The sequence below is a fragment of the Limulus polyphemus genome, unplaced genomic scaffold, assembly GCF_000517525.1.
Source record: "Limulus polyphemus unplaced genomic scaffold, Limulus_polyphemus-2.1.2 Scaffold1620, whole genome shotgun sequence".
Lineage (NCBI taxonomy): Eukaryota > Metazoa > Arthropoda > Merostomata > Xiphosura > Limulidae > Limulus > Limulus polyphemus.
The window spans coordinates 129,113-151,886 of record NW_013667230.1 but is presented as its reverse complement, the minus strand read 5'-3'; the positions used below and the strand labels follow the sequence as shown (position 1 = coordinate 151,886).

At 35.4% G+C, this 22,774-nt stretch overlaps 1 protein-coding gene across 1 annotated transcript in view; it reads left to right on the top strand.

Annotated features, from left to right (window-relative positions):
* Positions 1 to 18,204, top strand: part of LOC106464327 (zinc finger protein 665-like) — a 36,147-nt gene extending 17,943 nt beyond the window's left edge. The window contains exons 5-8 of the mRNA XM_022392018.1: positions 841 to 1,221; positions 6,833 to 6,996; positions 11,580 to 11,751; positions 16,983 to 18,204. Of these exons, the coding sequence (XP_022247726.1) occupies positions 841 to 1,221; positions 6,833 to 6,996; positions 11,580 to 11,751; positions 16,983 to 17,995 (1,730 nt within the window). The 3' untranslated portion in view covers positions 17,996 to 18,204. The remainder of the gene's footprint in view (positions 1 to 840; positions 1,222 to 6,832; positions 6,997 to 11,579; positions 11,752 to 16,982) is intronic.
* The last annotated feature ends 4,570 nt before the right edge of the window (positions 18,205 to 22,774 follow it).

Here is a 22,774-nt window from a genome sequence, read left to right as displayed (position 1 = left end):
AGACGTAACAGTACTATTCTTTGCTGGTGCTGTTGGCCCTGACTTCAACCTAATATATTAGATAGCAAAGTCCTACTGCATGTTTCTAAGCTGAGCGACACATTTCATTAAAAGATATCGAATAAATATAATTTTTTCGATGTTTAACAGACTTCAGTTCATCAGGCATGTCTGGGATGCGTTTGAGAAATGTGTCTGATTCCGTCAAGTGATCCCAGACACTAACGATACCCTGAAAATAGATTTTCAGGAAGTAAACGATGTTATTAAGACGCTATCAATACAGTAGTTTTAAAAATTTAACATCGATGCTAATTTGATCTTGTTCATAATAACTTTACACTACATTGATATGAAATGTTACGAAGAGTAAAAACATAAAATATAATATTCCAGTGCTCGTTTACAAGCGTTGGCTAGAAAATCATTTATTTGCATTTCAGGTAACTAATCATCAGTTGCCTGGTTTTATACAAATTAACTGAGGGTAATTTATATTACTTTATAAGAGTGAAATTGCCTAATCTTAGCTTTAATAACATTAGAAATTGCGATTGTACTTTAAATGTTTTGAACAATGCATAAACAAGAAAAATTCGTCAAATTCGTGAGGATTTTTATATTTGTTTATAGTGCGATTGCGACTTTCACCATACGTTTTCGTTTGTGGTGCTAGTCTATGTTAATGTATACTTTGCAAATTGCAGATTTTTCATTTTGTATATTATTTTACATTTATTATGATATATGAGACGGGGAAGATAGGTGGCGTATTACTTAAGTAGGTAATAATAACATTACCATTTTTCGTTTCCGTTGTTGGTATTTTATGAAGATAATTTTCTCTTCCACATGTAATAATGAAGTATGTTTTACTTTATTTTTATCACAAAAACACGGTTGAGATATGTCGTAGTACTTCTGTTGTTGGCTATGGGAAAGAAAAATGTCCATTAATTGGTGTAAATGTTAAAGTGAAATGGACAAGTGGAGGATGGGTCGGCTCTAACACCAACAACATTACTAATAGTAATACTACTAATGCTAGTATTAGTAGTAAGCATACTGACAAGAACATTGTTATTAATAATAAAAAATGTGTAGAGATCAGTGAGAGAGACCTTTTTAGACCCAAAATATGTCTTAGAGTGGATGGCAAGGAATTTCATGAAGATGAAGATGAAATAGTAACATATCCAGCTAAAGTCATAGCAATTGCAGGTAAGCTTGTTTTTTCTCTGAATGAATCGAAATTATATAATATTGGTAAGAAGTCAGTAGTAAAATAACAGTTAGAAATTAATTTAAGATGTATCTTTTGCCATTTCGATATTTGATACCTCTTCCTAAAAAATTCTTAGAGGAATTTTTCCAGAATTGATATATCCTTCCCTGTTAATGTTATGAGTGGTTATCCATACTGTCAATAGGACTGTTTTCTGTTACATGGATAATCACATCTTACCAAATTCAGATTTGAAGTAGAATAAAAACAAAAAATATAATTTTCTATTAATTTCACAATATCTAATTTTGAGGGGGGGGTATTGAAAATTGCAGCATATGTGGAATGTTTTTTTGTAGTTTTCAACTATTTTTAAGCACATTTTAACAAATGATAAAATGAACACATTTGTATATTTGTTTTCAATAATGTGAATATCTTTTCTTTCAACTTTCTTCAACTTTTTTTGACAAAAAATGATTTATCACACAAAAATTGTTAAATTTATTTCGAACAAATATGCAAGTAAGTTTATCTCATTTGAAAATTTAGCATTAAAGAGTAATTGAGGAAATGGGCAAAAAAATCTCTATGTTTGAAGATTATTTCTGGATGTTATGCCAGGTCTATTCAAGCCATTGGATGTAAAAATTAAACATCTGATCAGTCAATGTACATCTGTCCATGACTTTAAACTGGGGATGTGTTCTGAGGAAAGGCAGTGTAAATTGGTGGTGATGTGTGTGTGTAAGGGGGGGGGGGTAGGGTTCCAGTCCCACTTCTGTTTCACTAATACACATACAACACTCAAACACTTTGTAACAAACAAAATACTTATACAACACAAATTTAAATAAATATATATATATATTTATGAGCACTCACTGGTACAAACTGGTAGTTAGGCACCTAAGACATGATAATGTAAGATGAAGGTGGAGCTTTAGTTGCTTTGAGGAGAGGATCATCAAGGTCAGAGTCCACCTTACTGACAGCAACTATCATCGAGTGGAGATAAGGACTGTTCTACTGGGGCTTTCAGAGCCAGTGAGCATCACTGGACTAGCAGGATTAATGGAGTGGATCATTGTACTAGCAGGGGTGGAGATGCTGGAAACAAGCGTTGTTGGATTGGAAACATTAAAAAATTAAGTAAAGGTGAATTGATTTGACCTGAGTTGTTTCTTCTGGCAGATATCCTTGTAGGTAACTAGGGCAGATGTTAAATTCCTCCCAAACTGTAAACTATGCTACAGGTTTGAGTCCATATTCACCACTTCCTGGGCCAGCTGGCATGGTTCTATAAGGACATCATGCTCCTCTTTCCCCTGTTTCTCCTCTCTATCAGCTCCACCAAGTTCTCTAAAGACAATTCTTCATTGTGGGACTCTAGAAGCTTGGTGTTCTCTTTCTCTTGTAAATCCTCAAACTTGTTCCCTCCAATATTTTGGCAAAACCTGATGATCTCCACTGTTTCTGAGGTCAGGTTCATGAATCCTGTAAAATCATGGACCCACTACATCCACAGGTCTTTCCAAATAGCAATCATGGTGGTGTTCTTCTTCACTTTGTCCCAATTACTCTTGACATTATACAGGATGTTGCAGTTATTCCAGAAATAATGAATTGATGGCTTTTTGGGTCCATTGGTAGCATCCAGCATATAGTAGAATGTCCACCTCAGATAGTACATTTCAAAAGTTGCTATAATGTCCTGATCCATAGGCTGGATTAAGGCAATGGTATTGGACAGCAGAAACATCAATAACAGTAAGGAGCAGATCAGTAAGGTGTGTAGGGTGTCTCAGGATGTTATCTAGGAGTAAGGCTCTCAGCAGTATCACTCCAACTTGATGCAGAAATAGTTGACAAACCAGTCTTCAAGGTGTTGCCCAGTTATCCAAGCCTTCCTATTTGATCTCTAATGAACTGGTAAAGCTATACATTATTAGTTTTTTATTTTCTTATTGGTAACTGAACTAATAAACTTTCCTATTCTTTACCCCCTCCCCCTTTTTTTTATTTACTGGCAAAATCAGCAACAGAAGTGAAAAATTCTTCTGAGAAATTGAACTACAGTTATATGTCAGACTGCTCAAATACCACTTATATCTGATGCTGTATATCAACAAACAGTGTACCAGTTCACAAAAACCTTTATTAATGAGTGCTCTTCTTGATTATAATGCTAAGCCAAAAAACAATCTTGTTCTATGAACTTTTTTACCAAAACTCACGAGACAGCAGCAAAAATTTTTATTTTTTCTCATTAGTTTTTTTTTTTTTAAGTGAAGGAATTTTCCCAACCTTTAAGCATTTAGAATGCTTTGAATTTTATAACGAGCTAACCACAAGCTTTTCCTACTTATAAAGTATACAAAATAGATATTAATTCAGAAACTACTCACCTCTCCACAGAACTAATAATTATTACCTAGCCCATCTGGTGAGAAGATTTTTTTGCACATGCCTTAAATGTAATTCTCAGCCCTAATGTAATAATGTGTACTGCCCAAGCTTATGATGGAATCATCATTAGACTACAGTGCTCTACCAGGAGAAGTGTGACACATTCTCTTTGCACAGTGAACCCTTCAAAAACTAGCATTTTAACAATGTTTAATTCTATTCCTTGGCACTGAATTATTCATAAATTCCTTTTTTTGTGAGAATTACAGAATTTTTGCTTTACACTTTTACATTAATTTTCATTATGAAACTAGTTATTTTTTTTGTCTCTTGTTTATACTCAAGTGCAAAATATATCTTTTTCTATTAATTAAGGAATATTAAAAAAAAACTGAGGTTAACACTTACATGGATTGTCTTGATTATGAATTCACATATCCATGTTTCTGATACCTCCCAAGGTTTGAAACTGAATAACTGGAGTTGTCTACTACAACACTGGTGACTAGAGGCAGAGGAACTCCTTTGGTCATTTATTACCACTGTGCATCAGGTGGTTGGTTCCATTCTACCTTCTTTATCTCAGGCTCGAGATTTTTGATCACCTGCTTCTGTTATTTCAACTAAGCCTGCCCTGTCTTTAGATGATTTTGACTAACTGTTTCTACCACCTGCTTTTGCTTATTTTTCTTCTCTTCTCAATAAGAATCAGTTAATCTCACCAGTTGTTTTTGCTGAATCTCAGGCAACTTTGAAGTATGAACCTCTTTCTTCTGATCCTCTTGTCTTTCCCCACTCTCCTAATATTTGTGTTCATGCTGATTACTTTTTGTCATACCTTCATGGCAACCCTCATCTAACATGTCCTGTCAACCCTCAAGATACTTTTTCATTGTTGTATGGTCAAAATTCTTCTTTCCTCGACCCTTAGCTACTTGAATCCATATACTTTTTCTCACCCTCTTTCTACTTTTCAGTGTCCACTTTCTCAGAAGGCAGGCTGTTACAGGTGTTGGAGGTGACTTGTTTCTGTAGCTGCCCCTTTCTCCAGTCCAGTGGAGGCTCAGCACTCCCACTTTGCACACCTTTAGACACCTTTTGGAGAAAACCATTGGTCACACAGGTACACTCCCTAGACTTACACTAAACCTTTTTTATCTTTATCTGTTAATTTTCCACCCTTACTCTTTAGGTACCTGGAAGAGGCTGTGTCATCTCTCAAGCTTATTAACACTATGGAACAGGTGCTTAACCCCACTAAAGGATTTTACTTCAGCTTTTTGCCATTCACAAGAAAACAAAAAATTGGTGAGTTGTAATAGATTTCTACAACTTGGACTGTTCAAGATGGACAATTTTTCTCTGTCTCCCAGGATGTGGATGACCAAAATTCAGTGTCTTGTATGCTTTTCAATCCACCTTTCGATTTGTATGCCTGCCTGTTGTTTCCTTCAGTTTGTCCACAGTGATCAAATATTTAAGTTCAAAGTCTTGCCCCATATGTTTTCAGTTGAGGGCTCTTCTATGAAGTATGCAATCCTTAAGCCTACAGTTTCACCATTATATAGATGATTGGCTTCTATTCACCAGCCTTTCCACCATATTATCTATGTGGGGTTCTAGCTATTAGTTCTGTGGAGATGTGAGTAGCATTTATGAAATTAACATTTTCGTTATGTGAAAATGTATTTCTGATAATACTCCTACCCTTCTTCCCCACTTTTGGTGTGTTTCTTCTGCCTCATCAAGAATGGGCCTTTGTTGAAACACAAGTGCTCCTGGGGTTTAATGTTCGTGGAGGATGTTTCTCCCTAATACTGGGGAAAGGCTTATATTCTAATGATGATTACATCATAGGCTGGCACTTTACACATTAATACATCAAGGGGTGAGAGGTATGTTCAAGGCTTGTGGCATGCTAAAAAATCTTCATGGCTGATGCATGAAGTAATTGCTCGTAGTTCTATGCAAATGTGGCTATCTATGTGAAATACATTTTTAGTATAGGAAAATTATAACTTTAATCAAATAATGAATGTTCAAATAAAGTTTCAAATCAACAAAGTTTTTGCTTTAAAGAAGAGCTAGTCACAATAAGTAACTGTTGATATTTTTCAATTTTGTTATTGCTAACTCCCTAAAAAAAGACAAAACCAAAAAGTAGGGGCAGAAGAATCCACATAACATGATTCTTTTTTTTCTTGGTGTGGCCTAGTCTTATTTTCCTAATTATCAAGAAAGTTTAGAATTTAATTTTGCAAAAATTGATTATCTGCAAAGATAGCCAAAGCTGGAGAAAACAGTGTGGATAGCCTCTGCCTTTTGTTAGCCTTTATACATTTTTAATATTATATGGCAATATTAGAATACACAACATGTACCATACCCTCTCACAGTATGAGCAAATGTTAGATATAGTAATAATATCAAATTTGAAGAAAACTTAATACACCCTTAATCAGAATTCATATTTCAACTTTCTTATTTAACTAAGAGATCCTATTTAGTTATAAATTATTATTTCCTTTTGCCACATTGATTATAGGTTTTCATACTATGTTCCATTAAACATCTCACAGGTAATAAACATTTGTATTAAATTAATGCTTTAGAAATAACAAGAAGGCACTTATATGAAAGGAAAAGAGATTTATTTATACACACATATAAATATTAATTTTTTACCTGATTAAATAGTATACTGCATGTTATAAAACCAGTATTTATTATAAATTCTGGAATGCTAACAATGTTATACATGTACTTGTAAAATAAAAATATTTATTTGATATTTTTCTTTCTACATTGTTTTAATCTTATTAAGTTCCTTAAATTTCATAAACTAACTTTAAAGTTCATTTGTTTATTTGTGGTCAATTTAAGTTGTTTTTGTTTTTTAACAGTTGTTAGTTACTTTTGGAAGGTCCAGGGTAAAAGTTAATGTAAATGACAAAAACACTATGACACAGTACTTTATGGGCCACTTCAATTTGAAAAATATCTAACCAGTAATAAATAGTATCATTTGTAGGAAGTCATCATTTTCTATGTAATTTTTGTTTCTAAAGTTATTAGTTCTTGAATGCAATATTAATTACATTTTATGAACTGTACTTTATCTAAGCTAGTAGGTTTACATCATCAGTTGTCACTATCAGTGTTAGGGGATACTAAATCATCAGATTTTTTTTTCTTCAGACACGAGAGAAGAGTTACTACATGTAAATCTTCCAGAACCTGCTTTGGAAGGAACTTCTCTGACTTGCCAGTCCAAGTTAGGAAATGAAAGAAGGAATCAAACTGAAAATCACATATATATTACACCACATAAAGAGGTTATTAAAACCATTAAGACACCAGAGGTACATAGTAGACTGTTAGTGGTAGTAAAGATGTTAATGAAACTTTTAAGACATCAGATTACAGGTACATAGTAGATTATTATTAGTAGTAGAGATTTTACTTCATTGATCTTAATTGTAGAGTGCTGAAACTTCATAAATAAATTCAAAAAGTCCTACAGCAACATTTAATGAAAGAAAATTGGATTCTATGTGTTATTGAAGTTATTATTATTGGGGGATACCTTAGCTTTAAAATTTTAATGTGTAATAACATAAAATAAAAATAAATTGGTCACAGTTTTCAAACCCATTTCTGGCTGTAGGTGTATTTTTTTCTTTTATGTATATATAGTTATCAATATGAATCAGATTCTCACCAAGTGAGTCTGTAAAAATAGAAACTGCTGACATTGAAGTTATTTTAATTAGTAAGTAATTAAGATTTCTTTAGTTACTGAGCTTATCTTTACTGTAACCAAAGCATAAGAAAATTATTAAATCTGTGTATCTTAGTAATAAAAACAGAAATATATTATTTTTAAAGACACTTGAAGCAGAGTTATCAATGTGTGTTTTATGAATTTAAGACAGCAGTGCAGATTGAAAAACTTTGTACTTGAAAACTTTTTTAATTTATTGTTATGCAAAAAGTCAACTGAAATTACTTAAGTTTAAATTAATGGAAAGAAATGCACTATCTCAAACAACAAGTAAGTTGTAGCAATGTTATTATTTCAGCAGCCACATAAGAACATTTTTAAGACAAATTTTATTATTAGATTTATTATGATCAACATTCCACTTAAGTTTTGTATGTATAAATAATCTTCTCTTTTTATAACTGAATTATTTTATTCATTTTTGCAAGGTTTGTGAAAGATGCAGGTCACTGCTGAAGGAAGCAGTTAGCTAAGTGGGACACAGTTATGTATATGTAAAATGTCATATAAAAGAATTCACAGCTGGATATATTATACAGTCATATGAATTGTCTACAAAAATATTCTATTCACTTTTCTCAATGGCAGAATGTTACGATGATGGTTTTACATGCTTGTTGCAGGTTTCTCTTACGTGTTGTATAACTTTAGTTATACCTATGCTTTGGAGGATTTTCTTTTTTACCCCGTCTTTTTGCGTTTTTAGTTTATTGTTTATTTTCTTTATTTTCAAAACAAAAAGTTCTGAGATGTTTCAGATATGAATTCTTACATTCACATCTCTTCTAGTGCTCCTAATCTATCACCTCTGGTGTCTAGCATTGCCTGGGGATTGGAGGAGGCTCCCTTTCTGTGGAGGATGTCCAATACCTCATTCGCAGAGAGGTGGAGTCTTCCATGAGGTCTGATGTTTCTTTTCTTGTTGGCTCAGAGGCTGAGCTTGCAGGGGATCAGGGATGGACTGGTGAGAATTTGACTCTATTTTTCTAGTTCCTTCCTTTGCTCAGACTGCTAATCAAGAGCCTTGGACAGACATCCCACTTTTTCCACCATTTTTGCATCTAGTACATCAATTTTATAATGTCTTGAGCATTTCTCCTGTGGTTTATGACTCTTCTTCTTTGTTTGGGGGTGAGTCATTAGGCTGATTACCTAGTCTTTACACCTTTGCCAGACATTGCTGTATATGCTCTGAGGTTTGCTGATCAATTGACAGAGGGTACTGCCATGACTTGTCTTCCCCATATATTGGATCGGCATGCCTTAGCTTTCTATTGTTGAATGACCCATATTTAGATTCTCAGAAGCTAGATCCTCTTCTCCCGATTTGGGTTTCTAGGCCTGATGCCTTACAACAGTTTTTCGTTTTTTATATTCTTTACAACTGCTATTCTCTGAGGCTTATTACAGGCCTCCTATCTCTTGAGGATGTGAGCATCCTTAGAATCACTCGTTGCTTTGAGTTAGGCCTACATGCGTTCCTTTTAGTGGTCATTACGAGCATTTGCATGGATGCACTGGTTGATTGTGGGTGTTGGTTGAACAGGGACAACTTGACAATAGGTGTCCCTCTCCTGCCCCCATGTCCAGAGACACATCTTTTCACAGATGCTTCTCTCCAGGGATGGGGAACTTGTGTAGGGGATATGGAATTCAAGAGCCCCCGAGACTATTCCCCATGCCCCAGCTAGTTTGTAAGAGAGGTGAGTGACCGCATTTCTTTTGTGTTTATTTCTATTCTTTTTCAGGGACCCTCATCATTTTCATTTGGATCCCACTGTGTGGCGGGTGTTGTCTGGTCAGGTATGCTTATTTCAAAATCCACACCAGATACCAGCCAACCAATAAAAAAATTTCCTGGTAGCAGTAAGCTCTGTTGAAATGGAGTGTTCCATAATGGTCATTTTTCATGCTTTTTGAGTGGTAAATAATTATGACACACAGACAGATACACTATTGGACTGCCACTCATGGACTATCATGAGTATAGCTTAAGGGGATTTTGCTGACTTCTAGATTGAGTAAATCAGGGTAGGTTTGCTTTTCAAAATAGAGAATGTGGTTCACCTATTGCGCTGTCTCCAGAGCATTGTTCCTCAGGACTCTCCAATGCGAGTATCCTCCCCATTTCTCCAAGTGGCATGTAAGACTCATTACCACATCTAGTTACCAGTTGCTGCAGTTATGAACAGAGGTTTATTCCTCCTGAGTGATGCTTGAACTTATTATTCCACTCAAGGAGAAGAAGGTGAAGCTGGGTACCCTCATACAAATAACCCTGGATGTTTTTCCCAGACATATGGTTGGAGCAGGACCAGCCTACCCTGGAGCCTACACATAATTCAGGTTCAGAGATGACTTTGCTATGCTTTGCAAAATTTTAAAAGGCTTAGCAACCTTTGTCAAGCAACAACCGAGTACAAAGGTCGTAACTAGAAGAGATAATTGCTTTACTTTTTTAGTTACTGTTCTATGTTTTAAGAAAAATAAGTTTAAGAACTTATTTCTAAATAGTAATAATCTATATACATATATAATGTATAATAATTGAAATGTGACTGTATTTTACAAAATACTAGTCTACTAAAACACAGCCAAGATAGTTCACTTTGTAAAGACTAAAGGTCAGTTTTATATTATTGGATACGATAACATGACAGCACATGCGCCGCATCATTGTAACTTCTGTATTGTTAGCCAGGCATGGCTGAAAGGTCAATATAATAAAAATAATAAATGTATATAAATTTATAATGTTATGATATTTAAGATATTTAGTCTAAACATTTATGTTTTTGTATTATAATTTCTAGTCATTCTAGAATGAAAAAGGCATAATTTATATTTATTTCCTAATTTTTGTAACATGGTTATGAGATCGATCAAGTCGACCAAACCAGTATAGAGATTTGTCACTGAAAATAACAGTAAAGTTTTTTTCTTAAGAAATGTTTGATAACTATCTGGACATTATAAAGATTTCACATGTGAAATTTGAAAATTTTCTGATGCACAAAAGTATTTTTAATCTTAAATTGAAAATTACTTTGCATGTTGGATAGGTAACATGCGAAAAGAGAAAAAGGTATGAGAAAAACATTGCTTTACAAACCTTAAGACTTTTGTGTATGAAAGCATTGTAATGTTTACTCATAATCTGTGAAATTTTGTTAACTTATGCTTACTAATTTAAAAGTTATAGCATGAAAACTATAACAAGCACAAAATGGTTATGAGGTTGGTCCCAGGGACCAAGCCTGTGCTGAAAGAGTTAAGATGGATATGGTCTCCCACAGAATATTGTCTCACTAGTCTACCTCCATCTTGTGGATGTCACACCCCATTTGCTTTCCTTTGCTGATGATGTTTTCAAAATAAGCTTATCTTTGTAATTTTTCTGTACTGGCCCGTCCACCATTTTCACTGTTAACATTTTCCTTATATGAAAATGTATTTCATATAAATACTCACCTCTTTGCACCATCTCTTACCCTTCCTTCCTTCTCACTTCCATTGCATTTAGTTTGCCTCATTAAGAATGACTCTGTATCCACATGTTATTTCCCATGGGGATTTTACTGTGCATGGAGGATGTGTTGCCTTCCTATTAGTTGAAGGCTATAGTTTAATGATAATTACATCATAGACTGGTGTAATACATGTTGACACATGTAGAGGTGGAAGCTTTGTCTAAGGCATGCACACAAATTTAAATAGTTGTGTGTGCAAGCTCCTTGTGGTGAAGAGAGGTATCTATCTTAAATACATTTTAGAGTAAGAAAATGATAACTTTCACGAGTGGTATGCTAAATCACATAGGTTCAGAATGAGATAAAATGCATCATTTATAGAAACAACTATAATTACTTGTATCTAATAAAATTATAAATTTTCTGATTCAAATACAACTTTAATAATTGTATAGTAGTTATAAATATGAGCAAGGCAGTTAATGTGCTCTTTTGATTTGCATATACAATAGCCAAATATTTAAATAATTACGTAAGTGAAAAGACAATTAAAATCAGTATTTTAAGTCTGCATTCAGCATAAAAAAAATAGGTTTATAAAATGTTACTAAAGTGATTTTGTTTCTGTGTATTATCTATTCACTACCTGTGTGGGCCTATTCTTGTTATAATAACTCATCTCTTGTTGTAGATAACAACAACCAAAATAAAGAAAGAACCACCAAGTTTGTCATCTTCAAGAGAGAACAAAGTTGAAGAAAATTGTGCTGAGAATTTAACACAAGAAAATGATACCAATATAAGAAATGAAGAGTTGAAACAAGTAGGGAGCAATCGGGATACAAAAGTTAGCAGCAGTACATGTGAGTGTTCATATATTCACAATTTGCTAGACCAGCATATATATATATATATATTAAGTTACTTTTATCACTACTTTGGTACATGCATTTCTCATCCTACTTCCTTTGCTACCACATATGACTAGTCCTTACATTGTGCTGTATTACCTTTCTTTGACATCTAAACTCAATAGTTTTTTCTTCAGACTTGTGGGTGGATCCTCTGTCTTTTGTTTGTTTTTTCTTGTGCTTACGTTTTCCCACCTTTGTCTTACACTCTATCATTATTTTTCATCTATTCACCTTCTTTCTGTGGTAATCCATCATTCCTTTGAGGGGTTTTCGGCAGATGCACGTTCACTTATCTTCTCTACAATGGCATGTTTACCTTCCTCAGCTTTATCCCTTCATATTTGGTTGATCTCTTGCTAGAGATTGTTGGAGCATGATGTCCTTGTTACTCAAGTCCTTTTGCCTTCCTTTTTCTTTTCTCTTGTATGCCTTTGTGTGGTTACTTTTATCTGTCTGTGTGATTTTACTAGAGTGCTTGTTTCTCTTGAGTCATATGTTGGGGCTGCATGCCTATGTTCTTCCTTATCCTCTTTGGTTTACCATCTTTCTCGTGTTCCTTCTTTGCCTCTCTCTATCTCCTTTCCTCCTCCTTCCTCTTCTCTCCTTCTCACCACTTCTCTTTCCTCTGTTCCCATCCATTCTTCCACCACTCATAGACTTCAGTGCTGTCAATCTTGGTAGTGACTGTCGTATAGGCTTGGGGTTGGTGAGTCCTGTTTATCGCATTTATGAACCTTTGCCCTCTGTTGCAGCCCAATGTGGAGAACTTGAAGTTCTGTCAGTGAGCTGTACCCTCTGTTTTGTCTTCTCCTCCACCATTGTTTCCTGTTCCCATTACTTGCCCTTCTCCAAGGGATCTTGTTTCTTTCCAGTGTCTGTGGGAGTGTTGGACCTAAGGGCTACAGACTATTGGATGGGTTTCTCATCCTTTTCAAGGATTTATTCCTGTCTTTTTGTGGTTCCCAAGGAATCTGTAGCTAGGCATCCAGTCTTAGTCATTGCATATCTCAGTTGGTTTCTCTACCTCCCTGGATTTACCATGGAGACTTTTTTTCACCCTATGGTGATCTTTTGCCCCAGGTCTTAAGATGACTGAGGTGGACTTTACGAATGCTTCTTTTCTCATTTGTCTCCATCCCAACAAGCCTCCTACACCTAGTTTTTCTCCTCTTTTGGGAGGTGGCAAGTCTGGGTTGGTTGGTCAACCTGGAGAAGTTGAATCTCACACTTATTTAGTTTCTAATTCATTGGGGTGTTTTTCAGTTTGCATCTCCACAGGGCCTAACTTTCTCCTCTTGTTTTGAGGGATGTGGAAAGATTAGTTTCCCATGCTCTATCCTCTCCTTCTCTCACTTTTGGAGACATGGGCTTCCATAGAATCCCACATTCCCTTGGGTCATGCTCATTTGTGACGTCTTTAATGGACTCTGCATGATCACTCGTTTCTCATTTGGGTTCCTTTGTCCTCCACCATTTTTCTACCTTCATCCTTACTCAAAGACTTCACCTGGTTACTTTATACACCCAATACCACAGAGTGTGTACCTCTTCCTTCCTCTTAATCAGGTCTCCAATTGTTTCCAGATGCCTCCATGACGAGTTGGGAGGGGGGGCATGTCTTGACTGTCAAGTATTTTTGGTTGGTGGTCTCATAATAATTCATCTTTTCATATCACTGTCTTAGAGCTATTGACACTACGTCTTTTGTTGTCTCCTATACCAATCACATGGGGGGACCCAGTCTCTCTCTCTCTGTTTCCACACTCTTGACCTCTTTTTTTTTTCTGCACCCATACTTTAAATATACATCTAATAGCTTGTAATATTCTGAATGCTCTGATTCTTGTCACAAATTGTCTTTTGAGGCCCAGCTAGATACTTCCTATGGAGTGGTCCCTTGATCTTCTGGTGTTTCAGTAGCTGTACTCTTTAACTGGGCACTCATCTTAAAACTATACTTTCTTTTTCTTGGTCCCTAGTTTCTCATCCCTTGGCTCATAATGTGGATGCATTCAGTCAGAACTGGTCCAACCTTTTTCTCTATGCCTACTTTCCTATTCATTATCTCCCTGATGTAATTTCGTTAATCTCCATTCCATGTTGAATCTTCCTGCTTGCTTCACAATGGCTGACTCAGTTGTGGTTTCCTCTAATGAACTTTCTCTGGTCCTCTCCTCCTCTTCCTCAGCTCTGTCACTCTCCCTATTCCTTCAATTTCACTTCTCTCTCTCTCTCTCATCTGGCAGTGTCATCACTCTGGTTTTATGTGTGGGTTTTGTATGGTCCCTTGCGAGACATCTAGGTTCTCTTCACATGTAGCCTTCCTTCTTTGTTGTTCCATTCATTCTTCTTCCCTCCTTTTTTATCCTGAAAATGGTGCACATTCTGTAGTTGGTCTCTGAATCATTCTTTCCCCCCTTCCCATCTCTCATCTTACTGAATTTTTGCTTTCAACCATTGCTAGCTACAGGGCAACTCAGCCTAATACTTTCAGGTTTCCTATTATTGTCATGTATTCTCTTCTCCTGTCCTTTCTCTGTTCTTTCGTTCTTTTTGCCACCTTCATCTGGTTTTCCTTCCCAACTGGGCCCTGAATGTTGTTCTACATGTTCTTACCCTTCCTCTCTTTGCAACTTTAGTCTCTTATTCCTTGTATCATCTTCCACTTAAGTCCTATTTCTTCCTTTTTGCCTGTGGCTGTAGAAGATCTGACATATATGCCATTGATGCTTCCTGTATTTTTTCCACCATTATCCTGCTCATGCTTTTCTCTCTAAAACATCTGCGGCTTGCGAAGGAGAAAACACATATACACATGTTTCCCCTTCCTTCTACTTCTCACTTATATTCTTGTTCTAATCCAAATCATTTTCTCTGTACCAACCATGGGGTTTGTTGTTATTTGGCCTGCACTACACCTTTTCATGGGTCATGCTACTGTCTATATACTCTGCAGAATTCCTTATCTCCCTGAGATATTTCTTCTGTTACCCTCACGGGATGGCTACAGCAGCTCATCCATTTAGCCTATGCTTCATTATTAGATGTAGATTTACACTGACTTTGTCAGGTCTCCTCTTGTCAAATCTGACATCTTACTCTCTCTATGGCTGCTCACTTCCATCATCCATTGGTGGAGATTATGCTGATTGGCATGTGGACTGCCCTGCATATTTTCATTACACATAATCTTCATTGTCTGACCAACCATATAACTCCACCCCATTTGCACAGTGGTGTATCTGCAGACTTATACTGCTAGAAACTGGGTTTTGGTACCTGTGGGGGGCAGAGCACAGATAGTCCTTTATGTAGCTTTGTGCTAAATAATAAACAACATCTACATAATTTCCTGGCTCTTACTGAGTAAGTTATTTTTCTGTATCTCTTGCCTTCTCAGTGGCACATTTATACATCTCAGGATCCTGTTGAGTGTCCAGCAATGCCTGCCAGGGTACTTAACTTTAAATCTGCAACATGCGACCTTTAAAATCTGTAACACTCACTGATGAGATGGAGCATTCCACAAAACTGCTTTAGGGTTTCTTGTGGCATATTGCTTCATAAATAAGGTATGTTTGAGACCAAACCAACTCATGGACTATTGTGAATAAAGCAGTGTTGAGATTGCTGCCCATCCCTTTGGTCCTAGTTGAATAAACCAGGACCATCCTGTTTTTCAAAATAGGATTTTCATGGTCACCTACTGTACAGTCTTAAGGTGTTGTGTTCCTGCAGACTCCCCACTGCATCCCCCCTCTTCTAGTGGAGTACAGGAGTCCATATCACTTACCAGTTCCTCACCACTGGGGTGATGGACAATGAAGACTTCCTCCTGAGTGTGTTAGTGTTCTGTTTGTGTAGATGGTGTGTACTCTCCTCCTACTGTGGACTGGATGAATTCATCACATGCAATTCACCACTCCAGCTGGCTTTCCCCCATCCTATTGCTGCCTGGATACTAGTTCCCAGGTGGTCTGGTGATGAATAAGTGTATGATTAGCCAACATAATTCTTCACACGTGTTGTTGGTAGAGGCTCTCCTCTTACCACAGACCAGAGGAAACACTCCAGATACCACCTGGTTTTGGACTGGGGTTGACTCACCATGACTTCCTGCTGTTGTCTGGTGGCCTGAGTCTACACACATGTGCCATACCTAGGTTGCTGGAACAGAAGCCACTTTTCCTCCTGCTTCCTGATATCGAGGTAAAGATAATTGGGACCCTTCTCCTACCACAGACTGGAAAACACATAGCTGATGCTGCCTGTTTTTGGACTGGAGTTGACCCACCACATACAATCTGATGTGCCCTAGCCACTCTACACCATCAAGCATGTCCCCTACTGGATTTGCTTCTCTTCTGTCCTACTTGGTGACACTTAGCTTCACTGCAAGCAAAAAGTATACACTGATACAAAAGGGGTACAGTCTCCCATGGTTCTGCACCTATACTTTCATGGTATAGTGTGTTATGCTCCATGGCTTCTCTTTGGGCATTTTCCAAAGGGGACTCATCTAGGTAAATTTTACACTGTTCCCTCCACCAGGTCAATGTGGGATTCTAGCTATTATGTGAGCAGAGATAAGGTATCATATCAGAAGTTAACATCTTCCACCACCGATGATGTATTTCCCATAGATACTTACCTCCATTTTTTCCCTGATCTCGAAGTGATGATAGTACTCTACAGAATAAAGGGATTCAGATGCACTAAGAAGGTGTGTCACACTCCTATTGGTGGGGGTTGTTGCATGCTACAACACAGCCATACCATGTGTAAACATTTGATGTTAGGTGTGAGCCTCAAGGCTAGTGGTGAGCAAAAACTGTGCATATAGAGGGCAGTATGAATCAAGGAAAGCTATTATGTGAGAGGAGGTATCTGTCAGAAATACATATTCAGTGTTGGAAAATGTTAACTTTCATGTTAAACTGTATTTGTTTGGAAGCCAAAGAAATTTTATTCCATGACAAAACAGTATGTAAGCCTTGTTAGGTTTAAAAAGTATGGTAGGTGATAGCAAAATATTCTGTTAAGTAAACTGTTAAAATTTATAGTTCTTTATCTTTTAAACTGAGAAAATTGTACTTGATTTTTCCTGAAAGAAATAAAATATTAATATATAACTTAGATATATATTGTCTTTTTAATTTAATTTTTGTTTTGTTTTTTAGGCTCTAATGAATGTGGAAAATATTTTTCATCACAAAATGAAAAACTCCTCAAGTCGGAAAATTTTGAAAGTGAGAAACATAACTGTCAGTACTGTGAGTATTCATCAGATAACTCCAGTAGTCTTCTTCAACACATGTTAACACATAAACAAAAACTAGAGTATAAATGTGATGTTTGTGGGAAAAGTTTTAAGCAAAACAGAAGTTTAAAAAAGCACAAGCTGCAGCATGCTGGAACAAAGCCATTTAAATGCGATACCTGTGATAAAAGCTTTACCAGAAAAGATCACTTACGGGAACATCAGGTTATTCACACTGGAGAGAGTCGATTTATTTGTGATGTCTGTGGAAAGAAGTTTACACAAAATAATCACTTGAAACAACATCAGCTGATTCATACAGGAGAGAGACCATTCTGTTGTGACATTTGTGGTAAAAAGTTTATACACTGTCGAAACTTAAAACAACATCATTTGATTCACACAGGTGAAAGACCATACAGTTGTAGTGTCTGTGGTGAAAGTTTTACTCTAAGTCATGACTTAAAAAGACATCAGATGATTCACACAGGAGAGAGACCCTTTGCATGTGACCTCTGTGATAAAAGGTTTAGAGATAGAAAAATCTTGAAACAACATCAGTTATTACATACTGGAGAAAAACCATTTCACTGTGATGTTTGTGGAGAAAGTTTTGCTCTGAAAACTTATTTAGAAAGGCATAAGCTGCAGCATGCCACAGAAAGACCATTTAAATGTGATGTTTGTGGCAAAGGATTTGTACTGTTTGGACGCTTAAGAGAACACCAGTTTATACACACGGGTGAACGGTCTGTTATATGTGGTGTATGTGGAAAAAGTTTCACACAGGAGGTAAGCTTAAAGAAGCATCAATTACTGCATACTGGAGAAAGACCATTCAGATGCGATATTTGTCAGAAAAGTTTTACACAGAAAGGTAACTTAAGACGACATCAAATGATACATGTTCGAGGTAGCGAAATTCAGATGTAATATATTAATTGTGTTCTCTCAAAATAGATATTGTTTGAAGAATGGTTTCCACTGCACAGAAAATTTCTGTAAATGATTTTAAGTGAACATTTAAAATTACTAAAACAGAAAGTAGAAATTCTTTGCTAATGACTAGTTGGGAAAAGCATTTATTTAAATGAAACATTCAAAACCCTCATTGACACATTTTATAAATCAAATGTTAGTAAGATGAAAAGTCATATTATAATAAACTTAATTTGTAATTAAATATATATTTATACTTTGAATCAAAATAGTGATGATGTTCTGATATACATATGTAAGTATATTTTTCTTTTACATCAATTTTTTATTTTTGCTTATAACCTGTTTATTATAACACTATGTTCAAGCAATTATGCATGTTTTGAACTTAGTGATAACCATGGTTTTTGAGAATTGGAAAATTGTGTTGTTTTTTATTTTGAGTATTACATGTAATTACTCATGTCATGATTTTATGAGTAGTCTTTGAAAACAAATGTAAATTTAGTTATTCTGCATGCATATTTTTCTCTGAAAAATAATGCAGTATTATAGTACATTTTCCAGTAAATGATCTATAGAAAAACTTAATATAACAAAAACCTTCCTGTTAAATCTCTGTAACTGATTTTTGAAAGTTTCTGCTTATTTATAAAAAAGAAATTCCAATAAAGATATATGTTTTACAAGAGAAAAATATCCATGTAATCCTCTATACCAGTATTTTAATTTAGTTATCTATGAACATGTTTACCTATAAAAACACTTGTGAAATATAACAAATATGATGTTGTTTCAAGGGTATTTTACATAGTTTAGACATAGTAGAGATTTGGGTCAAGTGAACTCCTCCTGTCTGTTTCTAGAGTGGGACAACATTTCAGCTACTATACTGTGACCTCCCTCAGGACAATGTCAGTGTTATTAACCATGTAGTCATGAACATCCCAAGAAATTTTTTTTGGGGGGGGGGGGTCAAAATCAAGGGATGATGTACTTGCATTTAAAGTTTTGCCATTACAATCGAGAGAATATCAAACTCCCACAGTTAGATTTGATATGTTTAATATTTGTAATGCTAGTTTAAGCCATACTGCAGAGTTGCAGCTATAAATACTCCATAATGGTGAATTTTGGTTTGTTCTTTTAAGTTCTTAACCTATAAGATAATTTCAACTTATATAAAACAACTGCTAATATGAATACAGTAATTTGAGGTTACATAAAGCACAATATTTCAATGGCATTTATTGTGTATGTATGGTAAGAACAACATTTAAGGCTAATATACTTTGAAACTGAAAATTCAAATTTCAATAACTGATCAATACGAACAGGCCCCCTAAGGAGAATGCACTAAGTAGTTTGAGATTTAAAATACACTTCCGAACATAATCATAACAAAAAACATTTTGAAAAGTTTAGTGCTTTTTACAGAGTCTTTCTTACCTTATCATATGATGTTTCCCAATGAAGTAAATCCACAGTTTGTCAGTATGATGTCTCTCCCAAAACTGCAGTAAGTTGCTGGTAACAGGCCTATTACATATGACTTAACCTATGACACAATGTTGTCGTGTTGGCACTTATGACGTTGATACTTCTCTGTGTATGATACTGGCAGCAGGTTAATTCCAACCATGCTGTCTCGTGGGATGTCTGTCTGCAAGACTGCATCAGTCTCTTTGATAACCTGGTGCCGGTATTACTGACAGGTGGCAACAGGTTGACCCTGATCACACTGTGTCAGGGCTCAGGGAATGGCCACATTGATGACTTGAATGAGAATTGCCATGTCTAATATCCAAGAAGCTGCTGTTGTAGTGATGTTTTTCAATATTTAGCTACAAGGTAGAGATTTTAAGTAAAGCTGCTGACAACTTTTATTAGAATTGGAAATTGTATGTAATTAGTAGTGTGAAATTGTGATGTGAATAAAAAATTTGTAAATTCATATACGTATGCTGAATAAATAAATAAAGAATTATGTTTCTTATCCCCCCCCCCTCCTATCTGAAGATGCCCTTGTATGTAGTGTCTTTTTTTGGTTAATGTGGCCCTGTGATAGAGTCTTCTTCCTATGGACCTGTTTCTCCATGTAAGTAGACCCATTTGGAAATGCTATGAGTGAATTTGGCTTTCATTCTCTAGTTTAGTGAGAGATGTTGACCAGAGATTGCTGATGTCAAAGCCTTGGTTTCAGTTTAGTGTAGGCTGATGTAATGTTATGTAAAGGGATTCTTGAATTTTTCTTATTTTCCAATAGGAAGCTGTGTTGATGTTTGTAACAGTTTATGATACAGCCTGATTTGTAATCATGTTCTGTTAATATTGGTTTTTCTGGACATGTAAGCATAGTTGCTTGCTTTTATTCTCTTTTAGTGTTTGTTGTATAGTTTGATATGTTTCTCCAACGTATTTATTTCACATAAGAATAATATTTTGTAGATAAGTTATTTTCATTTCAACTTGTTGAAGGGAAGTTTTACTTTCAGCAATGTGTTTGAGAGGGTTTTCACATATCTAAAATAAATTTTTATATTGCACTTGTAGCATAACCTCTTGAGTTTCTTGCCTAATGTAATGATGTATGGTAATGTAATTTTGATTTTGTTTTTGGGGCTGGGAGCTCTTGTTTTTTTGTTGTTTTTTTTTTAGGTTGAGATGAAGTTGGTAAGGAACCATTGTTTTTAAAAACCTTTTTCATGAAGTTAAGTTCTCTAATGCAGATTGTTTTGGCTCTTTCAGACTTGTTCACAATGGTTCATCCTTTAACAGCCTGTGAATGGTTAGATTTATAGTGAAAATACTTGTATGTGTGGGTTTTCTGCATACTATTTTGTTGGTGTGATCATCTAGTTTGTGAATGACTATGTCCAGACATGATAGAGTTATGCTTTCTTCAATTTTCATGGTGAATTGTATGTTTGGATTAGTGGAATTTAGGTAATGGAGGAAGTATTTGAGAGCTGTTTGTCCTTGCAATCAAATTACAAAAGTTTCATGTACACAGCACTTCCATATCTCACCACACTACACAGAATGAATTCACACAATGCCCTTCCAGATTTACCTATTCACATGAAGAAACAAGTACACAGGATCATGCTAAACAACAAAAAGAAAGTTCACAGTTAACAACTTTTACTTTGATCTGAGGAGAAGGCAGAAGTATAGAAGGCAAAACACTATCCCATTCTAGAAACAGGAAAGAGAAATTCATTACCAAAAAAAGATGTATTGCAAGAAATGGTAACCTAAGCACTTTCAAAAGATAGACCTTATATCTCCTTGGAAGAAGGAAGGGTTATCTTCTAAAAGTGCACAGGTTATTGTTGTTGTTTTTTTGTAATTTACTTTTTTTTTATTGTATGGGGTGTTCTGAACATATAAGGACCATTAGATTTGTATGATTAATTAGAATCACCCATTAGTATAAGGAAGAAAACAATTCATAACATTCTATCCATTTCTTAAACTGTTGATAAGGTCTTGTCTTGTTACCAAATCTAGATGCATTTTGCTGGCCAATTTTTTTTCTTTAAAAGTTGGGTAGTTCACTTTACTTTTTAAGTGGAGTAACATCAAAATGGCTGGAAGATCACTTTAAAACTTGGTGCAAGTACTTTGGGATATAAAGTGGTATATGTAGGAGTTTAACAAAATAAAAGTACATAGTTTCTATTTCGTTTATTTCCAACACAGGCTCAAGTATGGTAACTAATTCAGACATAGGTTATAGTAAAAATCATCAGAAATATCTAAACCTGGTGGAACACATTTTATACATACCCGTACTATGTTGCAAATGTCCATTGTGATTGCTTTTTACCCGTCTTTTTTTCATAAATAGCAGACCTGGAATACCCCATAAGAAGAGACTTCATTGTTGGGTCTGCAAGAGCTAGTCTGCCCATGAACTGAAGCCTTGGTCTTTGTGGTTCAAACATTCTTAGCAGGAGCTGTTTTCTAACCTCTGCTTTGCTCATCTTCATTAATACGTTCAAGTGAGGCATTAGATGTTAAGCATTTGCATCCATACTTTTGTTTGCTTGGATTGGTCAGCTTCTTGGCTGCCTGTGCATCTGCTTTAGAATCTTTAATCATAGCAGTAGCAACTTCTCAAATAGCTTCTTGAGCAGGAGAGGCCAAGGTTCTGTTGCAGGATAGTGTAAGTCAGTGTCAACAATTCTGGTGTTCAGAGAGATAACTCATTTTTTCATTTGTTCATAAATGTTGTATACCAATCATTTTTGGGGTTTCCTCCAAAAAGCTTTCCTTCTCAGTTTTGAGAATTTACTGTTCTGCTAAATCTAGAGTGTTAAGATTTCAATAAAAAAAATCTGTATTCTGCAGATGTCCTGCAAACAGTCACAAGATACTCTTCTTCCTTTGCATGTGTCCATTATATTGGTTGATGTTCTCCAATCTTATTGCACTTAATATTAGCACAATGCCTATCTACTGTTTTTCATAGAACCCCATACTCTTCTTCTGCTTCAGAAGATAACATAATGGTGTATGTCCTCCGATTAAGGCTTTCATAAAATTCTTAGCATTATATCTTTCTATCTTGAATCAGGAACATTCATATACTTGCAAGGTATATTTATGAGTTACCATCAGTCAATAACAACAGTATAAGTTTAGGAACATAGTGAGCATTGTATGTATCTGTATTGACAAAGTTTGTCATTTTTGCCATCACTTTATGAAATTTTGAAGCATATTGTAAAGTGTATATTGTAAGTGCTGTTAAACATGTATAATTAT